General features: G+C 49.8%; 1 protein-coding gene across 1 annotated transcript in view; it reads left to right on the top strand.

Annotated features, from left to right (window-relative positions):
• Dop1b (DOP1 leucine zipper like protein B) overlaps nucleotides 1-24193 on the top strand; it is a 95817-nt gene that overhangs the window by 5387 nt on the left and 66237 nt on the right. The window contains exons 2-3 of the mRNA XM_032900396.1: nucleotides 16785-16966; nucleotides 17591-17761. Coding sequence (XP_032756287.1) covers nucleotides 16785-16966; nucleotides 17591-17761 — 353 coding nt within the window. The remainder of the gene's footprint in view (nucleotides 1-16784; nucleotides 16967-17590; nucleotides 17762-24193) is intronic.

Genomic DNA, 24193 nt, shown 5'->3' with positions numbered 1-24193 from the left:
GGGAACCCACTGTGATGGGAATCTTTGAGACACTCTCATTATGTATCCCTGGCTGGCCTCGAACACACTGCATAGACAGGATGCTCTCAAACTCACAGAGATCCACCTGCCTGTGCCTCCCAGCGTAGGAATAAAGATGAGTACCACCACAGAAGGAGGACATTAGAGCCAGGTCTGGTAGCTCAGGCTGAGGCAAGAGGACAGCAGGCTAAGGGCTGCCTGGGCTACAGAGAGAGTCCAGTGCCAGGCTGGGCAATTTAGTGAGACTTGAACCTGATAAATTAGAAGACGGTCCGGAGGGCTGTGGCTTGTCCACTTTGCTTGAGATTCTGGGCTCAGCCCCTAGTTCTGCAAAAAAAAAAAAGAAAAAAGGAGGAGGGGACTTGAACACACATGTAGACACATCACACATCAGGTGTGATGAAGAGAGGCTCAGGACAGTGCACCCGCAGTCTTGGGAACACCATGGGCACAGCAGACTACCAGAGCTGCCGGGAGGAGCTGCTCCTCTTCTCAGGAGGAGCCACTGTGCTCACACCTGAGTGGTTAGCCAGAGTGGCTTCAGTTGCTTTCTGTTACAAAACATAGTTGAAGCCACTCTGTGCATAGTATACATTGGAGTGGATTCATCAGAGGATGTCAGATGCCACAATAGACTGAACATCTTGGGTGCTGGGCTGTGGCAGCAACAGAAAAGCCCTGTTCAGGTGGAATAGGAGGCTTTGCTGCTGGGACAGTGACCCGTGTGATATCGAGTCCTGACTGCCACCACAGAAGGCTAAATGTGGGAGTGGGGTGCAAGGGGGCAGTGGCTGTTTAGACAGAGATGGCTCTCTCCTAACATGACATTTGAGCAGAGGCCTGAGTGAGAAGGCCCAGTAAGGGGATAGGTGTGGGCTGGTTTGGAAACAGTAATAGAAGATTCAGTCCTAAGGTTGTGAGGTGGGGCACTGGGTTCTTGTAGGGATGGGAAGGAGGAGCAGAGCAGGATGGCAGCTCCTGGACTTGGCTGACAGAGCTAACTATGGAGGCATCTGGCCATCAGCCGTTCTGGTGTATTTCGGCTCATATGCTGTACCAGACAAATTTCCTTTGGTAGTTAACATTTTAATCAGCTAGGAGGTACATCTCTATTGCAGTCTTGAGACAGGGTCTTGCTATGTAGACCAGGCTGGCCTTGATCTTGCACTCCTCCCTGCTCAACCTCCTGGGTACTGGGACTGAAGGTGTGAATCACCATGTCTGACTCTAGGTAGAGATCTCTTAGCAGAGCTGGAGAGAAGCAAGGGGAGGAGGCAGCCCTGTCACAGCCCGGTTGTCCCATGGGTGTGTTGGAGATCACCCCTTCTTTTAAGTGCCAAAAGCAGTGGAAACAAAGGACCCCTGCAGCAGCCTGGGGACTTTGTGCTGAGACCTGTACTCAGGGGAAGCCAGGACTCTTGGCTGTAGAGCAGAAGGGAATTTCAGGATGATTCCGTAGGCTGCAGGGACGGAGACTGTTAAGGAAAGGGTTTAACACAGAGTTCAGCTGGGCAATAGGGAGAGAAAGAGGGGCCCCAAGGAACAGGACAGTTTGGGTGGATAAGCCTCTCAAGAGAGTTGTGTTCAGGGGTCTTGGTGACAGCTGTGTGTGTGTGATTTGGTGGCTTTGAAATTAGGTGGCTCCACAGGTTTCTAAGGAGCTGCTCTTTTTATTTTTCCTTTTTAGAAAATGGGACCCGAGGGTGGTTCCTGGGGTGTGTAGGACAGGATTTCAGGGTGATGAGACAAAAATCCAGGGTCACAGGAATGTAAGGAGTCCTTACTGTTGTGAGACATGCTTGGGCCATAAACGAGCTTCATGATTCACTTTGTGGGATTCTCAGAAAGTTGTAGGAGTAAGGATAGATTCAAGGTCGCAGACACTGGCATTAAGCCTGGGTCAGTGCTATTTTAACATCCTAAGAAAACTCTCCATGGAAGGAGAAAGCTGTTCTAGGTAAGCAGCCTCCACCGTGAACTTAGACTCTGGCGGGGACTTGGGGGCTCCTTCCCCTTCTCATGCCCTCTTGTCATTTTCCCTGTTTCCTGGGATATCCCCCAGTGGAGGCTGCAGTGTTATTTCTTCAAACTTTTCACTGCCTAGGAGCCTTGTGGAAACCTTTGCCTGTGCAGTAACCCTGACAGGACTTCCTGGTCTGGCAGTGACTTAGGTGACTTAGGGCAGGCTCCACTGCTCCCTGCAGGCAGCCTTCCTGATGGCTTGAGCCCTGGCTGCAGCAGCACTTCAGAACCCCACACCCACTCCTTTACGGCAGGATGACACTGTGGGGTGTCCTCCAAGTGTGTTTGACCATCCTTACAGTGTGGGGTCTCTTCTCAGCCCTGAGCACTCCCACCGCCAAGCCCTAGAAAGGAGGGTGACCGACATACCCCTCCAGCCGTACTACATCAGGGCTGTCTCTCTCTCCGCCCCAGTTCTCCACTGCTAGCATGTGGCACCTCTGTCGGGAGCTGTGGCATGAGCTGCTTGCTGGCAACCTTCTAATGCTGTCCGTCCACTGTGGTGGTCAGCTTTAACAGCCGCTTCCAACGCGTGGCAGCAGCTGCTCAGTCCTGGTGCGTTTGCCCAGTACTGGATTCGGCTGACATCGTGGCCCTCACCCTGGATTGTGAGGGCCTTGCCGAGACTCTGTGAGGGCCATGCTGACTCAGCTGCCCAATCTGAGCCGCTCAAACATGACACGGTTGAAGTGGGTCTTTTGGGGATGAGCCTTCTGTCTGCAGAAGAGTCTGTTGCACTTTTCAATAATTTGTAACTGGGATAGTCTTATTTATTCTGTGTTTGAGTGAAGAATTTGCTTGTGGTTCATCCTTTCCAGTCTGCTGGAGAGATAGAAGTTGACCAAGTTCACACAGACCATTATCTCTCCAGGGACCAGTAACCAGATGGCAGCAGCATGTCATCCAGCAGAATGGAGTTCACAGTGCAGGAAGCAGCTAGTGACCATGAAGTCACTCTGCTGAAGACTCAGCCCCCAAGGGACTCTCTGGAGAAAGTGTCATTAGTAGATAATTTGTGAAGTCATAGGGTGAGCCCTTATCTGATAGGAGTGTCCTCTTGAAAGGGAAAAAAGCTCCCTCCCTCCGTCTACCCTCCAAGCACCCACATAAAGACATGGCTGGAAAGCACTTATCTGCAAGCCTCCAAGAGACCTGAGTCAACTGTCCCTTGATCATGGCCTCTGGTACTGTGAGGTAAACCTGTGTTGTTTAAAGCACACAGTATATATAATATTTTTTAAGGCAGTCAAAGAGACTAATGCAGAAGGATCAGAGTTAAACCTGGCTGCTTTTCAGTCCATACAACTGTTTGGACATGAGCACCAACCTTCTTCAAACTGCCATTTGAGTCTGATATAGGCGTTCCCATTTGTCCTTTCTGTGCTCCCACCCCGCCAAGCTTTACCGACACACAGTAACCTGCACATGATTATACAAACCCAAGTCCTCACAAAGACTACCACCGAGCCACGACACCAACACTGCACATACTGTGTGCTTTGATGGGGCTGACATGCATACAACCCCTAAGACTCTCACCACCATCAAGACTGTGTGTCTGTCCCCTCCAGAGGTTCCCTCTTGCTATATTTCATATCCACATCTCCAGACAACTGTCTGTCACCCTCCTTTCAGTCACTGTAGATGAGTTTGCACTTAAGAAGCTTTATGCTAAGAGAGCCAGGTATGGTGGTAAAGGCTTATAGTCCCAGCAGCCGGCGGTAGATGCAGGAGACTTTAGAGGTCAAGGCCAGCCTCCAGCTACACAGTGAGTCCTAGGTTAGACTGGGCTGCCTAAAACTGTCCTCAAAGTAAACTGAAGGAAGCTTTGGGTAAGTGGGCGTGTCCTCTGCTACTCTGGCTCTGGCCTTTCTCACTCATTCAGGCTGTTTGAAGGTCAGCCAAGAGGTAGATACTGATAATTCCTGTACCTTGTACTGCTGAGTAAGGCACAGGGATGCACAGAATCCATTTCCTGATCATGGACAATTGAGTTCCTTCCAGCAGATGGATATCTGCTCTAGTTTTTGTTTGTTTTTTTTTAATGATTGTGTGTCCGTGTGAGGATCCCTGGTACCAGAGTCACAGACAAGGGAGCTGCCACATGGGTGTTAGGAATTGAACCTGGGTCCTCTGGAAAAAACATCCAGTGCTCTTAATCACTGAGCCATCTCCCCAGCCTGTGTCTTAATTTTGTAAAGATTTATGTGCGTACGTGCATGTACATGTGTGTGCGGGTGCATGTACCTGTGCATGTATGGAAGCCAGAGGAAGAGCTGGGATGGCTTAGAGTTACAGGCAAGTGCTCCCAACTGCTCGGCTGTGTCAGGCCCCACGCTTAATGTCTTCAGAAGCCTCGGTTTTCCAGCATGATGCTCCATTTTACATCCTGCCATGCGTGGGAACTGCAGCCCTTCCCTGTCTTGGTGGGGGCAGACCTGTGCCACTATTCAGAGGGAAGGGAAGAGAAGTTCATTGTGACTTTTGCATTTCCCATATGATAAATGATTAGAATATTAACACGGATCACGGTAAATTGTTTTTAATCCCATGGACATGAAACACAGAGGCAGTTGGAAGAGCCTTCCTTGTTGTACAAATAATAGGAAGTGGCTCCCGACAGTCAGGGAGTGGCTCGAAGTAAACCATGAGGTGACAGTATAATGACCTGTGTGCCCTTCAGATGACAGAGGCCTGTAATCAACAGGAGAATGTACTCATGATAAAGTGAAGGGACAGAAAGACAAAGTGACAGTTTCTACAAAACTCTCAGTCCTGCTTATATGTGCACACAGAACTCAGGTCCTCTGTAAGAACAGAACAAGCTCTGGGCTCCTGGCCATTTCCAGCCCCAGTACATTTAGTCAGTTTTAATGGAACATATTCCTTCCACTCACATCTTCCAGGCACACTGAAAACTGTCCCCTGGCTGAGCACATGGCCCAGCAAGCCCTTACTGTAGGAGAACAGGCAGATGAGGTCCCCATCAAACAGTGATTCTAATGCAGGGCCTCTGTTGTTTCTCACTGTCTCACCCCCACACCCTCTCTGTGTTTGTCTCATTAGGAATCTGTTTGTTCCATTGTTACTGTGTCTCATCCATTAGCTGATCAATATGGGAAGTATTGGGATGGAGAGATGGCTCAGCAGTTAAGAGTACACAGTGTTCTTGCTTCAGAGGAAGAAAGTTCAGTTCCCAGCACCCACGCCGGGCAGCTCATAACCACTTGTCACTCCAAGTCCAGGGGATCCAGTGTCTCTGGGCTTTGCAGACATCTATAGTCATCACATGTGTATACCCACACATATATTTTTTTAAATAAAATAAGCCCTAAAAATGTGTGTGTGCATGTGAATGATAGGTAAAGTGTTTCTTTTTATGCAAGTGACAGATCCTTTCTTACTAGTGCTTCTGGTGATTCTCCACCTAGATGTCTTGGTGTGCCGGAGACAGTCTGATTGGATTGCTGGGGAAGGCAGGAGCACTGAGCATGGTGTGGGAGCAGCTTGGTTCAATTTAGACTCCTCACTTGTGAGTGTGGTGAGATCCCTGCTGGGTACAGAGGTCAGTGGGAGTGTTTTCTGAGGTAGCTGAGACATAACACACTGGTTCTCAGACTTAATCCTCCATTCTCAGTGGCACAGATTACTTCAGATGTGGCCTTGTGACTTCTTGGGCCGCTGAGAAGTGGCAGGAAGGTTGCAGGCCAGCTCGAGAAAGGGATTTCCTCCCCTAAAAGGAACAAGCACTTACTGTGTGGTTGTATTTGTTCCACAGAGAATGGGCAATTTCTGTTGTGGCATTCTTTGTATTTGTGTAAGAATTTAGTGCCTAAGCCTGGAGCAGACATCCTAGCCCTTGACAGGAAAAGGTAGGTTAAGAGTCCGCTCACTCCTGTGCTCAGTCTCAAGGAGCTGTGTCTTTTCTTTTGCATAAGCCAGAGCCCAAATCCTGCTCCTCTGCATGGGGAACCTCAGCCGTGACAGTGGGCAGCTGGGGTGGTCTCTCTGTGCACTGCAAGAAGTTTGTTAATATCCTGCCCTCTTGTCCACTGCAGGCCAGTACACCTTCTCCCTCCTCCACCCCCAAAGAGAAAAAAAGTCATAAATGTCTCCAGAGATCCCCAAATGTTCCCCAAGGGACAGCATCACCCTAGACTTTTGATTTTATAAGTTACATTATGGTTTTTTTTTTTATTTAAAACTTCATGGTTGTATAGTCTGTGTCCATACAGCCAAATGCTTCCCAACCAAGCCCATCTTTTAACCTTATCCAGTAAAAGTGTTTGTCCTTCAAAGATGCAAAATGGGGCTGAGGCTAGAGCTGAGTTTGCCTGGTACACGCCAGGCCAGCTTCTACCCCAATAGTGCTGCCAAGAGGGAAATGAAGGAGTGAGGTTTGCTGAGAGTGTAGCTCAGGGGCAGAGCCCTTGCCGAGAGTGTCAGAGGTCCTGGGTTCAAACCTCCAGATAAAAAATTAAAACAAGCCAGTCTTCCTGTGACTCCAGACACCAGAAAGGCACAGAATGCCTGCTGCCAATCCTTAGCCTCTGTCTGCATCGTTGCAGCTGGCGGCTCTGTAGGCTCGATCGACCAGGGCTCTTCCTGAGTCACTGTGGAGGCTAAGCACAGAGTCTCGTTGTGTTTCTGAGGCTCCATGTCCTTCCAGTGCCCTGTATGCCAACCACAGTATCCAGCTCTTTGTCTCGAGTGTCTCCGGACAAGTTTCAGAGAGAACAGAGCTGGGGCCTCTGCTCTGCATAGAGCAAGCCAGGCTCACATGACGTCATCGTCCTCTGTAGCACACTCCTCTGCATACCGGTACTGCCTCTTCCCACCCAGGCACCAAGAGTTTTCCTTAACAGACTCCCCACCCCGTACTTGATCCCTTGTTTTTGAACCAGGAAAGCAAACAGCTGAGAGAAGGAGGATCAGGATAGGATCAAACCAGACCACAGCTGATGAAATCAAGTGCCCCACCCCCACCTCTGTGTGTCCATGGAGAGCTGTGACCTTCACTCCAGTATGGGACTCTGAATTACATCCCTTGACATTCTTGCCCCATTTGGTCAGTGGCTATAAGAATTTGCCCATTGTTGAGCTGACATGCATCTCAGGGTCCTGCTACATGTATTTTATTTATGTGTATGTGTATGTGTGTGTGCAGCCACCGAAATGGCACGAGTGTGGAAGACAGATCACAGGGATTGAACTCAGGTCCTCAGGTTTGTTAAATCCTTTACCAGCTGAGCCGTCTCCCAGGCCCTGCTGCAGGGCTTTGTGTGCTCCTAGGGAACAGAGCACTGGGCCTTGACCCAACTTCTCAGCAGCCATTCTGTGGTCAGTCAGCTGCAGCTGAGGAGGACCCGCCTGCTGTGAGACTCAGAGATCTCTGGAAGGTAGTATGGGGGCAGTGCCCGCTGCATTCTCCTATGCGATTTCCGGAGAACACTGTGTTCTACCGGTAAGCAGTGCTCTGAGACTAGTGCTTTAGGATTCGTGACAGCTCTGTCCCCAGGGTGTTCTTTCCTTCTGTCCTGGCTCAGGCCTTAACAAATGGATCCATATAAGCTTTGCTGCCAGACTTACACATGTCATTTGTATGTAGACGACAGTATGTTTAAAAGGGAAAGAATGGCAACTCCAGATGCCACACAGGAAGCCTGCCTCCCTTTGCTCTCCGGCATGCTGCATGTGGTTCTTCATTCTTAGTACTTCCCAGTTCTCAGCATCACGTGTAGGGCTAGCTTTCCCCCCTCCTTCCCTCCCGATCCTTTCTGTAGATCTCAGAGGCCCAGCTCCTGCCTGGCATGGCGGTCAGTTCTGAGTCTGTGAGCTCTTGGCCCCAGAAGGGTGATTGCCTCTGTCAGTGCCTGTGTAGGCAGTTTCCCCAAAAGCAGAGTTTTTGTATTTAGTGACGTCCATATGCTCTGGTAGCTGTCAAGTGGCCAGAATATGAAGTACTGTTGAATAGAACCCAAGTCTAGAAAAGTGGGAGAGCCCTGCAGAGCACTATATCTGTTCTGAGCTCCTGTATGGGGAGGCAAGGCAAATAGAGATTAGTGTTCAGATGGGGAAGTTAACGGATCTTATCACGGGCTGGGGAAGGCAGCTCTGGCCGTAAAGGACTTGGTTTATGAGTCTCAGGACCCTAGAACCCATGTAGGCTGGCACATGCCTGTAGTCCCAGGACTGAGGAGGCTCACTGGGCTGCCAGCCTCGCTGCACCTCTTCAGTGCCAAGTTCAGTAAGAGACTTTGTCCCAGTAGATAAGGTGGAAGGGGACAGGAAACACCTGATGTCAGCCTCTGGCTCCACACACGCATGGAAGCCACACGCAGAGGAATCCAAATGAGATAAACTCAGAAGGGGAAAGTAGCATCCACGTGTGTGTCATGTTGCTGCTTGAGCTCGGTGTGTTTCTTGTGTTGGGTCCATTCCGGAGGACATACCTGTAATCCCAGCACTCAGAAGACTGAGGCAGGAGGACCACGGTGAGATGTTGTCTCAAAAATTGTATGAGTTCGCTGTCCTGGCACATTGACTGCCGTGTCATCACAGACCAGAGATTGGGGCGCCCCATGTTGTTTAAGACCCTGTTACTCATGATGCACCCTGTTACTCATGATGCATGTGTGCACGCATGCATGCATGTGTCCACGGAGGGCGGTGCTTTAATGTGGGAGAGATACGTGAGAAGAGGTGCACCAGTGTGTGCATGTGCAGGGCTGTGTCTTTGTATGTGTGAGATGTCACTGTGTATTGTATGCTAGTGATCCTGTAAAAGTGTGCACGTACATGTGCAGAGGCGTGTATATGCATGTGTGGGCTGTATGTCTGTGTGTGTATGTGTGCCTGCACACTAAGTGTTAAGGTACTGTGAGTGAGGTGGAGGCCCTGTGTGTCCTTTTAGTGTTTAACATACATGACCAGCCAGTGAGGAGGTGGCAGCACATTCTCTGTGTGAGGAAAAGCCTTGGGACACCCAGGTAGCCTGCGATAGCCTGTCAGCCAGCTCCTGAGAGGAGGAGCCCGACTCAGACCCAGTCCGCGTGGTGTAGACCCCTGGCCTTACTGTGAACTCTTTATGGGAGCATTATTTTCTGGATGGAGCCCACTCTGGTTAATAAAAAGTGTTGTCTCTCTGCCCAGCCAGCAGCTGTGCTTGGCCCCTGGGCCTGGCCTGCACCAGCCAGCTCCCTTCACCTTTCTGTCTCTCCTTTTGTGACTGGTCTGGTCCAAATCCTTAGTCCAAGGATACTCACCACCCAGCAGCGGCTCAGAACCCTAGCTGATAGTAGCTAGAACCAATCCCTCTGGCCTAGAATTCATGGCAGTCCTCCTGCCTCTGCTTGAAAGTGCTAGGGTTATAGGCCTGAGTCATTGCAGCTGACTTAATATCTTTTCATTCATTCACTCACTCACTTCTTCATTGGTTTTGCTTTGGTTTTTCAAGAAAGGGTTTCTCGATGTAGCAGCCCGGCTGTCCGGGAACTCACCAGGCTAGCCTCAAACTCACAGAGATTTGTCTGTCACTGCATTCCCATGTATGTATGTATGTATGTATGTATGTATGTATGTATGTAGTTAGTTTTAAGACAGAGAGTCTCTGTGTATCCTTGGTTGTCCTGAAACTCACTCTGTAGACCAGGCTGGCTTCAAATTCAAGGGTCTGCCTGTCTCTGCCTCCCAAGTGCTGGGACTGAGGACATATGCCACCATACCTGGCTTAAGAGCTTAAAAAAAAAATCTTGGGGCTGGATTTAGCTCAGTGGGTCTCTCAGTCGCTTTTACCTAGGAAGCGCAAGGCCCTGGTTGGAAGCCCATTGGGGCCCCAGCTCCAAAAAAAAAAAAAAAAAAAAAGGGAAAAGAAAATTAGTTTCCTAATATACCTGGCTACTTGAGCTGACTGGTTGACTTTAACTTACAGGTCTCTCAGTCAGCTTTACCAAGTGAGGGTGGCGGCCCATGGTGTTGGAAGCCTCATTGGGAGCTGACTCATACTGACATCTCTGGGTTAGAGTTTGCTGAGGGAGTGCAGAGTGGTGCTGTTCATACTGTGACCTTTTGAGAAGGAAGCTTCTTGTTTACACAGAGGTTGAAACTGTGTCACTTTCCAGTGAAACTCCAGAGTCTCGCTGCTTATTGTGGGTCTCAGTGCCCACCCTGCAGTGTCTCTCCTTACCACGGGGTCTCAGTGCCCTGCAGTGTCTCTCCTTACTCTGGGTCTCAGTGCCCTGCAGTGTCTCTCCTTACTCTGGGTCTCAGTGCCCTGCAGTGTCTCTCCTTACTCTGGGTCTCAGTGCCCACCCTGCAGTGTCTCTCCTTACTCTGGGTCTCAGTGCCCTGCAGTGTCTCTCCTTACTCTGGGTCTCAGTGCCCACCCTGCAGTGTCTCTCCTTACCATGGAGTCTCAGCACCCTGCAGTGGCTCAAGGAGGCCAGAACCCCTTCTCCAGTTCGTCTGGTGCAGCCACCCTCCCCTGTCACTGCCATCTGCCGCAGCACTTGGTGTTGGCAGTCTCCCGTTTGCCCTAAGAGAAGTCACATCTGTTCTCCACTTGTCTGGTCTAAAGGGCACTGTCGGTGTCCCACGGGAGGCTGTAGTTGAGTGCTGAAGCTTGGTAACCTGGCCAGTCTGACTCACTGAGGTGTTGTTATAAAGTGGGCGTCCCCTAACGATGGCAGGCTTCCAGAGGGAAGCTTGTACTGTTTTACTGGATGCCGTTGTGCCTCGCTGGCTTGATGAGAGACATATGTTAAGTTGGCTTGTTTACATTTCTACAAACAGCATGTGGTCCTCTGCCGTAACACAGGCCTCCACAGGGTTACTCTGGACTGTACCTTCTGGGAACTTGTGTGAGGGCCTATGTGTGTGTGTGTGTGTATGTGTGGGGGAATGTATGCATGTGTCTGCATGTCTGTGTGTACACGTGTGCACAAGTATGTGTGTGTATGCGTGTGTGGGTGTGTGTGCATGTGTATGCATGTGGCATATGAAGTGTTCGTAGCATGTCCACACACGTAGATGTGCATCCACACTGAGATCAGAGGGAGGTGTTGAGCCAGGGTCTCATGCTGAACCTAGAGCTGAGCTGATGGCCAGCCAGCTCGAGTGAGCCTCAGGTCCCTGTCTCCCACCTACCCAGGACTGGGGCTATGCTGTTCACGTGGCCGCATCTAGCTCTCCATGTCATGCAGGGGCTTATGGTCTGCTCTCAGGTGCCCCTGCCTGAACAACACTAAGGGTCCCTACTGAGCTCACTGTCCGAGCTTTCAGATACAGTCGAGTCCTGGAAAAGGTCCTGCAGTCAGACTGTGTTGTGTTGGGAGGAACCAAAGCGAGTACAGAGCCACCCTTCAATAGATACAGTGAGGTCTTTGCTTCTAGTCATGAGGCTAGAATATAATTCAATCCCCTACTACATCTTTTAAACTTACATTTTATGTTTGTTTGTTTGTTTGTTTGTTTGTTTTGAGGGACTGGGGATCCACCCCAGGCTTTCTGCACGCTTAGCAGATATTGTACTACTTAGGGATCAGACACAGACAGTGTACACTCAGGGATCAGACACAGACAGTGTACACTCAGGGATCAGACACAGACAGTGTACACTCAGGGATCAGACACAGACAGTGTACACTCAGGGATCAGACACAGACAGTGTACACTTAGGGATCAGACACAGACTTAGGGATCAGACACAGACAGTGTACACTCAGAGATCAGACACAGACAATGTAGTGTACACTCAGGGATCAGACACAGACAGTGTACTACTTAGGGATCAGACACAGACAGTGTAGGGATCAGACACAGACAGTGTAGTGTACTCAGGGATCAGACACAGACAGTGTACTACTTAGGGATCAGACATTATGCCTTCAACAACCTGCCATGCCTATGGATGAAATGAGGTCAAGAATATTGTAATTATATCCTAATTGTAGTTTGAGGAATTCTTTCAGGAATTTCCTGAGTGAAATAAATAAGGAAACTTAGTTTACTGTTTAATCATAGTTTTTCCTTTGCGTGGAGCTGACTGACAACTATTTCCCCTTCCCAGCTGGTCTGCCTCTCCGAGTTTTTGGTTGTCGACTGCTTCTCAGGAATTGTGTGTGCTAGGCAAAGTGACCAACCCAATCTGGATTTCCAGTTTCCTGATCATAAACCCCAGTGTGACCTGCTCAGTTATAACCTGCCCTGGGAGTATTTGCTAAGCCTTCCTCACTGAACCACTCGTTCCACGGCCGCAGCAGCAATGGCGTTCTCACGTAGGCCGGAAAGAGCGGCAGAGTGGAAGGGCCCTCCTCATCTGGGCCAGGATGCAGCTGACGTGAGGGATGAGAATGGGAGTTAGGACTAGGAAGTTAGGGGTTACACATGACCCCGAGTTAGCACAGAGGAAGTCTCAAGGACTGGATGTGCAGGCAGGAGATGCTCACCCCACTGGCAGGAGCTGGAAGCCTGGAGCCTCGCATGAGCGGGTAGTGATTCTGGGATCCTCCCTTTTCACACCCAATACTGATGTCCTTGAAGTTTTCTCAGCCAGGTTGGATGGGTCATGATGTCAGACACACGGGCACATGGGAGTTGAGGTGTGTTCTTCGCAGAGGTGACAGTGACTAGCTCGTCATGATGGTATATGCTTAGAATCTCAAATGTCAAAAATCACTTCCAAGGGAAGATGGGTGGTAGCCCTCACTTCTCTGTTGCCCTGAGACACAGTCTTTTCTCTTTGAAATGGTTGTAACGCACACACAGCACAGAAGTTACCATGCTCACCTGTCTTTCTCTGAGAAAAGACAGGGTTTGCTGTGTCACCCGGGCTGGTTTCAGATCTTCGGGAAACTGAGGCCAGAGAACCCAGAGGCCAGAGCTGTGTTTGAGACCAGCTCTAAAACTACATAGAAAACCCTGTTTCCAAAAACTCAGCTGGCAAGAGGGTGAAGCACAGGATCTCTCCATTTTAAAATTGTTACATAATATTTTTTTTGATTTACTTATTTATTATATATAAGTACACTGTCGCTGTCTTCAGACACACCAGAAGAGGGCGTTGGATTTTATTACAGATGGTTGTGAGCCACCATGTGGTTGCTGGGATTTGAACTCAGGACCTCTGGAAGAGCAGTCAGTGCTCTTAACCTTTGAGCCATCTCTCCAGCCCCTTGTTACATAATATAAAAGGTAACATTTTAATCCTTTGATACAGTGTCTTGTTGTGCTGTCCACGATATCTTCAAAGTCTCCACCTTCTGGGTTCTAGCAATCTTGAATAAGTCCACAAAGGAGCTCAGATTACAGGCGTATACAGCCTGAGTCCACCCGCACCATGAGGCACACACAGCCTGAGTCCACCCTCACCGTTTCTGAGTATATAGTTCATTAATGTTAAGTACATTGAGGATGTGAACTGACCTCTGGCAGGCATGTTGGCTGCCATGGTGGAGTGACCTCCCCCCACACACACTGCTTCAGCCTGCCTGCGCCATGTGCTTTACTTCTCTACCACGCAGGTGTCACAAGAAGTGTGAGCACCATAAGATACTGACTTTTTTACAGGGAGCTATTACAGTTGTCCTCTTACAGTGTTGTCAGCTTTGTTTGGTTGGTTGGTTTTCTCAAGACATGGTTTCTATTTCAACGTAGCCCTGGCTGTCCTAGAACACTATAGACCAGGCTAGTCTTGATCTCCCGGAGCTCTCCCTGCCTCTGCCTCCCAAAGGCTGGAACTGAAGCTATGAGCCGCGCTGCCTGGCTTTGTTGTCAGCTTTTTACAGAGCCTAATTTGTACGGTGGTTGTTTATGTGGTTTACGTGGAATACATACGCCATGGACCCCAGGGCTTGGTACTAATATCTTGGGCACACATAGAGATCTTAGATCCTTGGGGATAAGGGACACCTATGAGAAGAGGCTTGTCAGTCAAGATAGGGAAGGTTGGCAACAGATAGGCCCCCAGGTCCCAGTGGCTCCTTGGTGTGGTTTGTTCCTCTGTCAGCTGGTGCTTTTCAGGGGCCTGGGCTGGGAGTGGCTTCCTCCCAGCCATGGTTTATGAGCCTAAAGGCAGGATTAAGCGCCTGAAGATCTTCAAGTTGACTTTTGAAGCCTGTACCAGAAGACTCATACAATTCTACAGACCATCTTGGCTTGAGTGTATCACAAGGCCTGTTTTGTGCATGTGCTGATGAGTCCCAGTTGCCTGTGTCGTTGTAGTACTTTTGGAGAAAACACAAACAGCAGGAGTCCTTAGAACACACTGAACATTTGGGAGACTTGGTGTGGACTTGAGAAGATACATTGAGGAGGGAACACATTGCCATTCTCAGTCAGGCACTGTCTCAGAACATCTAAGTGCTGTGTCTTTAGGACTGGACCGCAGTTGATTTGCCAAGCAGGGTGATGGCCATCTGGTCTTCCGCCTGTTCCTTTTTGTGTTTGAAAATGACCCGCATCAAGTATGCTATTTCCCGTTCCCTGCCCACATGCGTTTCCTATCTGCTTTATCTGTTGATGTGCCTCTCCTCTCGTAACAGCTTGTGACTTACGTGGCTGCTGCGGTGTCCCTATCCTCTCATCACAGCTTGTGACTTAAGTGGCTTCCACAGTTGTTTTTGCTTTTGAACAATCATATGATTTATTTTGCTGGGCTTCTCTTAGTTTTAGACTATGAGACCCTTCCAAAACAATGTATCAAGATCTAAACAATGTATCAAGATAGTTTTGTTCCCCTTGAGATAGGATCTCTTATCCTTAGCTGGCCTTAAACTGGCCTGGAACTCTCTGGTAGTCTAGGGTTATCATGACCTTTTGATCCTCTTGAGATCACAGGCATGTGTCCCCATGCCTGCTGTACCCATTGCAGGGTACTGAACCCAGGGTCTCATGCATACTACGCACTTATACGCAAGCAGCTGAGCTATATGCCCAACCCTTTAAGATACTTCTTGATGGTCTCCAGAGCGAGTTCCAGGAAGCCAGGGCTGTACAGTGAACCCCATTTTGACAGCCCCCTGCCAAAGAAAAGATCCTTCTATACGTCTAGATAATCTCTAGTTTATCCTTTACCTCTCTCCTAACCCAGTTCACTTTAGAGGTGGAAGCAATATCTTTGTTTATCAGCAGAAAGCTGTCATGGCCCTGAGGGCACGTCAACTCTGCTAACTAGAATGCTGGAGTCTGCAGAGACGGATGAGATGGTCTTCACCCCAGAGGTGGCAGCAGGAAGTGCCCTGTGTGGGAACCCTGCTGCCTCCCCGGCAGGGGACTGAGCTGAGCTGCAGGTGGGCAGAGGAGTGCTCTGGTGAGGGAGAGCTGCAAAGTGTAGACAGAAAACAGACTGCTATGCTGTGACAGTTTGGTGTTAAAAAGTGAGGTAACAGGCCAGGGACTGTTTGGTAAAGGGTTTACAATGCCATCCTGTAGGCCTGGGGTCAGTCTTCCAGAACCCATATGAAAAAGTGGGGTGCAGCAATGCACCATGTAACCCCAGTGTCAGGGAGGTGAACAAGCAGGTTGCAGGAGCTTGCTGGCCAGCGTGCCTAGTGAGTTAGCAAACTCCAGGTCAGGAGAGATCCTGTCTCAGGAATGAGAGGGAGGGCTGCGAGAGGGCTCAGGCGGGGGTACTTGTCTTCAAGCCTGACAGCCTGGGTTTGACCCTGCAACCCACCCATGGAAGGAGAGGCCTAACTCCTACAAGCTGTCTTGTGACTACCACACACACTCAATAAATGGGGGTTTCTGTTTGTTTGTTTTTAAAAAGATAGAGAATGGTTAAGGAAAACTCCCTATGTTGACCTTTGCCTCTACACACTTGTGCAAATACATGCACACACTTGTGCAAATACACACTTGTGCAAATACATACACTCACACACACAAAAAGGAAAAAGAGTGGAAATGGGGTAGGCCAAGCAGACTAAGCCATGCTCAGGGGCCTTTGAGGGGCTCCCAGAAAACCTGGAGTTTACCCCGCGTGCTCTCAGTACAGGTACATGTGTGCAGACAAACTGGGGGTACAGGTTGCCAGGCCACTGTGTCAGATGGTATTGTAAGACAGTCTCAGGGAACCTTGTTTTCTTGTTTGTTCTCAGTGCCCAGGGCTTTGCACACACCAAGCAAATACTCTAGCACCGAACCATAATCCCAGCGTGAGAACCCGTGGTATGAAGAAGGCTCTGCGTCCTGCATGTTCAGGGACACCATTGCTCCATATCTCAGTGCGGTTGCAGTGTGTTTTTCCTGCTCCTAACACAGTCCCTAGTTGGTAGAGATGCCAGAAACTGCCGTCCCCCATATGTAAGCCCCACCCAAAACTGCATGGCTGGGCTGGGTAGCTGGGCTGAAGAACATGGGATGAATGAGACCCCTTCCTCCTGAGCGAACAACACCCAGGGCTTCTGTGCGCACAGCAGGCTCCTTGAAGGGAAGTGGTGTTGTCTGTGCTGGGTCCTGCCAGTGAGTGTCCCTTTATCTCTGTGGGACTGCTGGTCTCCTGGGATGGAGGTGCACACAGCCCTGTCTGCCTCCTATCCAGCATTGGCAGGGCCTTTCCAGACATGCAAAGTCCCAGAACACTGGGCTGTTGAGTCTCTGGAGCCTTCACACATGTCTGTCCATGTGGCCCCTCTCTCTTTCGGTCTGTCCTACTGCCCCACATTGTGTTCTGACCTCCACAGACTGGTTTTTGTCTGTAAGCGGCACAGCTGACCTCTCACTTGCCTTTCCTTGTGTCACAGGCTCTGCAGAGCAACCTGAAGTATTCCCTGCTACCACGGCGGCTCATCATCAGCAAGAGGCTAGCTCAGTGCTTGCATCCTGCCCTGCCCAGTGGTGTCCACCTAAAAGCCCTGGAAACCTACGAGATCATCTTTAAGATCGTGGGAACCAAATGGCTGGCCAAGGACTTGTTCTTGTACAGGTACAGCTGCTTCCTGCTCTGGTACTCTCGTCAGCAGGGCAAGACATGTTTCAGTTCAGTTGGAAGATGACAGGCAAGGGGCTGGAGTTGTCACTCTGGGTAGAGTGCAGGCACGAGGCCCTGGGACTAAACCCAGCACTGATGAGCCCAGTGTAGTGGTGCCTGCTTGTACTTCTGGCAGGAAGAGCAGAAACTCAAGGTCACTTAGCTACATGGCATTTTCAAAAAATGTTTAAAGGAAAATGGCACAAACCACACAGCAGATAGTCATTGAGCTGTCACCGGGAGATGGCCACCTTCAGAAACATCTGCCCCCAGACCCCGTGTGTGCTACATATGACAAGAACTGATGTTGCTGCTTTTTACTCAGTGGTGTCATGTGACCATCTCATCTCAAATCTGCATCGGTCTGTCACCAGTTAAATGGTTCCGATCGCTCTTTAAAGCTCCCATCTGGGGCTAGGGTAGAGCTTGGCCTTTGCCTATGCAAGGCCCTAGGGTTCATCTCCAGCAACTAAATGTAAACAAAGCCAAGCCCTGAACCTCCCCTCTGCCCACTGTTCCTGTGGAGTCTGTGACAAGGTCTCTGACTGCCCTTACCTCCCCTTCTCGTCTTTCTTAAAGCTGTGGCTTGTTTCCCCTCCTGGCCTATGCCGCCATGTCGGTCCGGCCTGTGCTGCTGGGCCTGTATGAGAAGTACTTCCTCCCGCTGCAGAAGCTGCTCCTGCCGAGTCTTCAGGCCTTCCTTGTGGGCCTGCTGCCGGGCCTGGAGGAGGGCTCTGAGATCTACGAAAGGTTGGTATAGCATGTCTGGGGTGCTGGCTTTATCTGTCAAGGAACTTGCTCTGTGGACTGACCTTGGACTCAGAGATCTGCTTAGCTCTGTCTCCTGAGTTCTGGGGTTAAAGTCATGTACCACCACTCATAGACTTAAACTTTTCTTTACCTAGAACTTGCTCTGTATCAGGCTGGCCTTGAACTCAGAGATCTGATTGTCTCTGTCTCCTGGGATTGAAGGCATGAGCCACCATGCCTGGGCCTAAACTTTTCATGGCCACTGTTCCTCATGATCCAGATCAAAAGCCTGTGCGCTCCATTTCTGGATTGTAGTTCAGTCCAGATTAAAAGTCCAAGTGAAAGCAGTAACCAGATAATGATAATGCCTAAATACAGCTGTTCCTGATCAGCAGCAAACCCAGGCCATAAGCTTGGCTGGGTGGGAGGTTGTCCTGAAGTCACCACTGCCCTGATCTATTCACTCCTTGAACACAGGATGCAGCTCCGTTCTACTTCCTGGTGTGCCTTTATTCTACTTCCTGGTGTGCCTTTATTCTACTTCCTGGTGTGCCTTTATTCTACTTCCTGGTGTGCTTTATTTCTTTGACTTATGCTTTGTACTTTCCATGCTTGCTACACTCAGTCAAAACGCTCTTTATGAGACAAACCAGAGAACAAAGTCCCTTCTGGGCCTTTTGAGACTTCCTTTGTCAATGTAATTAATACAAATATCCTCACCTTAGCCTCAGGCAAACTTTTCAGACAAAGGCAAAAAGCAGCCACCTTCTTCACCAAAATATCACAAAAACATACTGAAATTTGTTTTTGCCTGGCCACATACTGAAATTCTTCTCCTCTGAAACCTCTTGGGCCAGCTCTGCATAGGTCAAATCACCCTCAGCACCAATGTCTTCCATTTCCCTACTAGGATGGCCCATTTAACCCCACTTAAACCATTCCACTGCTTTCCAAAGTCCCAAAATCCATGTTCCTCCAAACAAAAGCATGGTCAGGACTATCACAACAACACCCTACTCTTGGTATCAACTTCTGTCTTAGTTAGGGTTTTACTGCTGTGAACAGACACCACAGCCAAGGCAACTCTTATAAGGACAACATTTAATTGGGGCTGGCTTACAGGTTCAGAGGTTCAGTCCATTATCATCAGGGTGGGAACATGGCAGCATCCAGGCAGACATGGTGCAGGAGGAGCTGAGAGTCCTACATCTTGTTCTAAGGGCAAACAGGAGAAGACTGGCTCCTGAGTGACTAGGAGAAGGGTCTCAATGCCCACCCCGCAGTGGCACACTTCCTCTAACAAGGCCACTCCTCCTAATATTGCTCCTCCCTAGACCAAGCATATTCAAATCATCACAGACCCGGACCTTGAGAAGAGTTAGAAATGAGGCCATTGTACAGGGTACCAATTATCCACTGCCCCATTAGACCATAGTTTGTGGACACACACAGATGAACATCCACACCTCCTCTAGTGGATGAAGCATCTCCTAATGAGTGCCTTCATTTACAGGGAGGGAGGGAGGGAGGGGTTTTCAGCTCTGAATAAGGCAAAGCCAGGTTCTTCAGGAGGCAGGGCTGATTCCAGGGGGGAAGAGTAGGGTACAAAGCAGGGTCCCAGTCCTGCTCCCCACCTGCCTTTGTTTATTTTATTTCTTTGTTTGTATGTTTATTTAGGGGTTTGACGCAGGGTTTCTCTGTGTAGTCCTGGCTGTCCTGGAACTTGCTCTGTAGACCAGGCTGGCCTTGAACTCAGAGATCTGCCTGCTTCTGCCTCTGGAGCATGGGATCAAAGGTGTGCGCCACCACATGCCTATCTTACCTTTTGGACACAGGGGTCTTGCTACATTATGTAGCCCAACTGGTATCAAACTATCTGCAATCCTCCTGCCTCAACCTCTGCCCACTAAGTGCTGGGATCACAGGTGTGTGTGTTCACACGTGACCAGAGCAGAACCTCAGCACAGCTTTTGGCAGGACCTGGAGATGTGCTTAAAGCTCTTAAGTTTCTCACTGGGTCTGGTGACAGCTCAGAAGTTGGAGAGCTGTATGGCCATGTAAACCGTGCATATGCATAAAACCCTTTTTAATGTTTTTCTTTTTTAATTTTTATTTTGGGGGATTTATAAAAAATCCCTGTCCATACTGAGTGATGTTGCTACTGGTGACTGGGCCTGTGTGACACCCGTCTGTAATGCCTGTTCCCTGTGTGACACCCATCTGTGATGACTGTTCCCCATGTGTATACATGCCCCATGTGCTGGCACCACGTTCTTCTTGCCTCTCCTATTCCCAGGCCTTGGCCATGTCACCCTCACATGCATTTGGGCAGTGAATGGGCCCCACATGGAATCAGGCAGTTAATCCTAGCTGAACTTGGAGTGTTGCCCAGGCTCCAGAGAACCGGGGAATCCAAATGGAGTGTTGTGGCCACTGAGAGTGACCCAGGCCACACACGCATTTATGCTGGGATTGGACAAACTATGGCAGAGGTTTGAATGTGGAACACTCAGGATTTACCTAGCTTAGTCCTCGATCTCCCACCATTATGGTACATCTGTGAGGAAGAATCTGATGCTGCCACACGTGCTGGCTAGCCTGTGTTGATATGTGGAGTTAGTGGTCATGGTGGCATAGGAGGTAGCAATGAGGCCATTACTAGAAGTTCTGGTATATTTACTTTCTGAAGACAGGTCTGCTTGTGTACGTGTGTGTGTGTGTGTGTGTGTGTGTGTGTGTGTGTGTGTGTGTGTGTACATTCTCTGACAGATTAACACATTGATTAGCTCCCCACAGGTCTCTTGCCATCCTTTAAATCTCTGTTACTCACACTAGAAACACTTTAAAATCCGGGGTGTTCTTGTTTGCTCTTTTGGTTGATAAGTGAGAGTTTGTTTGAACAGTTGTTAATATGTTTAATATTAGTGTTTTTCCCCTAACATTGTGGTTTTTGAATTGGCCCAGGAGCTAGGTAGCTGCACGAATCACTGAATAGATCTAGCTGCCACTGGAAGCCAAACCAGTGTCCTGCCACACCAGGAAGTGGTGACCAGCTGGCCACGGTTCTTGTGCCTGCATGTGTGTTACAGGCACAGTGAGTGAGCTGGCCATACAAGATGGTTTTGTACTGTTCCTGTTGTAGTCTGAGAAAGTCTTGAGAAGGGACCCCTGAGCCCTTAGGATTAGAGCAGCATACCCCAGCCAGTAATTCCCATGCACAGCTAGGAAGAGGGGGATGCAGTCACAGCATCCATCACAGCTGGGAGATACTGTGAGGGGCTGAGCTAGGCCCAGCTGCGAGGTGAGCTAACCCACTGCTTTGTGTAGGTGGGGACTGCTCCACCTGTGCTTCTCAGTGAACGTAAACAAACAGGACTCCTGGCCAGTGTGTGACAGTGTCATCCTGGCTTTTTCTGCTTTGCTGTGCTGAGAAATCAAGATTAGAAGGAGAAAAGACTCCTTTCTCGGAGCAGAGTGGGGTGAGTGCCTTGGTGACTATAAGAAAGCAGAACTTGAGACCAGGTGTGTGACACTCGAGTGCCATCTATCCCAACATTAGCTGGGCTGGACAGAACCGGCCAGGGTTGCAGGTGGCAACTCCAGGCCAACTTTGCTATGCCTAGTGAAACCCTGCCTCAGAAATCCACAGGGAGAGGGGAAAGGGCAAAGGAAGGAGACATGACTTACTAGAATGACCACTTAAGTCAGTGTTCTTTAGTGTACACGTGTAATCCCAATATTCAGGAGGTGGAGGCAGGAGGATCACCCTGAGTTTGAAAATAGCCCCAGCTACATAGTGAGACCCAGTCTCAGCAACAGGAACAGCACAGCCAATGGCTCCTCACCCAGAGGGAAGCCTCAGCAGTGCCTGGCACTGTCTCGGGTTGGGAGGGTTGGCAAGGTGGAGAGGGTTAGCTGCTGCTGTGTCCCTGGCAGGGCCCACAGTGCTGCAGGCATCTGGGTTCCTTATCTGCCCCTGGGACAGAGCCAGCCCCAAGTCAGCAGTATTAGTTGAGAAACCCTGATTCATCTGTTTTGAGATTGTTTCCTATGTTTCCCCACTGGTCTTCAGTCCCCGGGGTCCTGGGATCCCTTCACTAGCCGTGAGCAGGAGCAGCGATTGCAGGGTTCTTCCCGCACTTAGTCAGACATGCTAATGTGAATACCTGGTTGCAGCCCGGACAGTCAGGTTCTAAGGTTGGGTGCAAGTGGGCCGCTGACCTCTGGCCATTAACTCTCTCTGTTCTGAGATGAGACGCTGGTGGCAATAGTCCTGCTGCACTGCACTGCTGTAGGACATATTTCCTCTCACACAGCTTTCATTACTATAATAAGCCTCAGTCAGCACTAGAGCCGGGAGATGTCTACCCTCTACAGTTAGGATCTACTTCCCCATCAACAACTCCAAGTTCTAATGTGCCCTGCTCCGTCTGGGCAGCTCCTAAGTCCAGTCGGCTACGTTTTCATGACTCCCTGTGGCAGTTTCTTCCTCTCTCTTTGTGTACCATCTCAGACCCCAAGCCCGGGAACCCCAAACCCTGCCGGTGTCTCTTCTGTCCAGTCACTGTCCTCAGATTTTGATAGTGAACCCTTCCCTGGGTGGAAGCTATGCAGAGAGCAGCATCTGTGGCTTGTACTTTAGAGGTGGTCTGTTGTAAATCAAAGGGCATGGTGGCAGTAAGGAGTGTGTGTGTGCGTGCGTGCGTGCGTGCGTGCGTGCGTGCGTGTGTGCGTGTGTGTGTGTGTGTGTATGTGTGCGTGTGTGTGTGTGTGTATGTGTGCATGTGTGCATGTTCTTGTGCTTGGTGGGTTTTATCTCGGTCAGGGCAGGGATTCCTTAAGTAATCCTATGGTAAGGAGTCTTCCTCACTGAGGAGCCTCCCCTCCTGGTGCAGAAGAGGCCCAACAGGTCTGTGTCCCAGGCACATGAGACTCCTCTGACCAGTCAATCACAGAGCTCATGTGGCTGCTGAGCGCCGCTTCTGCCCTACACCACGGCTCTTGCTACACTTTTCAGTGCTGAACAAAGCCAAACTGTTTGTTTGATCAGCTTTTAATAGAAGACCAATCAATACCTTCAGCCGCAAAGCCATTCTATGTACTTTCCCTAAGCCCTTGGCTTGACTTACACCTCCTCAACCTTGTTTTTCTAAGATCCGATTATCATTCCCTACAAATATTTTATGAGACAGTAAGGTTTAGATACATTTAAAACTTGTATCAACTTTTCATTCTTGGGCAGTTTCATGTATTTATAATGAATTTTAACCCTTCTCGTGCCCTCTGTCCCTCTCAGTCCCCTTCCCAGTAAGACCCCTCCTGCATTCATGTCTTCCTTGTGAGTGGCATGGAGTTTGAACAGGGCCTCCTGAGGAGCATAGGCACACAGTTATTTGCTGGAGCTCGGGCAACTTAGGAATGGCCACGCCTGGGCTGCACATGACCCCAGCAACCTTAACTGTTGGTAGCCCCTCACGAAGGGGAGGGCTGCATGAGCTTCCCTTCTCTGAGGAGCTGTCAGTAGCTCCACCTTTTGCCTGTCTTGTGCTGGTGACCACAGGTGCGGCGTGAGCTTGTTCATAGGCCACGTCACACCCACAAGACACTGTCCCATCCCTCCTCCCAGCCTCAGGAGGAGGGTGGTGCACGGGCTCTGTGTGGGGCAAGCACTCGGCAGCCATTTATCCTACATTTCAGTCAGCCACGAGTCTCTGTGTTTGTTGTCCAGACTCATTTTTAAGGAGAATGGAATCCGTTTTAATGTATAAATGTATATATTTGGAGCAAGTACTTTTTCCTTTTATTTGTTCTTGAAATCAAAAAGCAAACTCAAGGTGGTTGGTGTGGGGTGGTTTTCACAGTGAGAATTGTGTCACAGTCACCTGGCATTTGGGACCCTGCGTGAACTGGGGCACTCTTGGGGATCTCCAGCACTGCAGGCTGTGTACACACTCCGCTGCCCTGTGCTAAGTTTTTATATGGGCACTCCCATTCCACCTCCGTGGGACAGAGACTCTTGGCTCCATCTCATGGCCAAGTGTAGATTCATGCTGGGGTCAAGCCTGTCCCAGGTCCCGTAGCCAGGATTTGAACACCCGAGGGCTGAGCTAAGAAAGCCCACGAGCTGCTGTTCACACTGAGCTGTCCCTGGCCTTCTTTTCCCTACTCCTTTGCAGATAGGAAGCATATGAGAAATGTGTCCACTCTGTGATGAGTCAGCTCAACATGAGGTGACCTCTTCACCAGCCCACATGTGGTTTTCAGTACCAGAACTGCAGAGCAGGGACCCACCTTAGCGTCCATGGAAAATCAGGCCTGATCCGCTGACAGACACGTTATGACAGACTGCGTCACACTGCCATGGGAGGATTGAGTGAAGATAAGAGGCTGACACCTGTGGCCCCAGCACCAGGAGGTTGGGGCAGGTCCAAA

Source organism: Rattus rattus, chromosome 4 (genome assembly GCF_011064425.1).
Source record: "Rattus rattus isolate New Zealand chromosome 4, Rrattus_CSIRO_v1, whole genome shotgun sequence".
Taxonomy (NCBI): Eukaryota; Metazoa; Chordata; class Mammalia; order Rodentia; family Muridae; genus Rattus; species Rattus rattus.
Note: the sequence above shows the minus strand (reverse complement) of the source record. Positions and strands in the feature narration are given on the sequence as shown.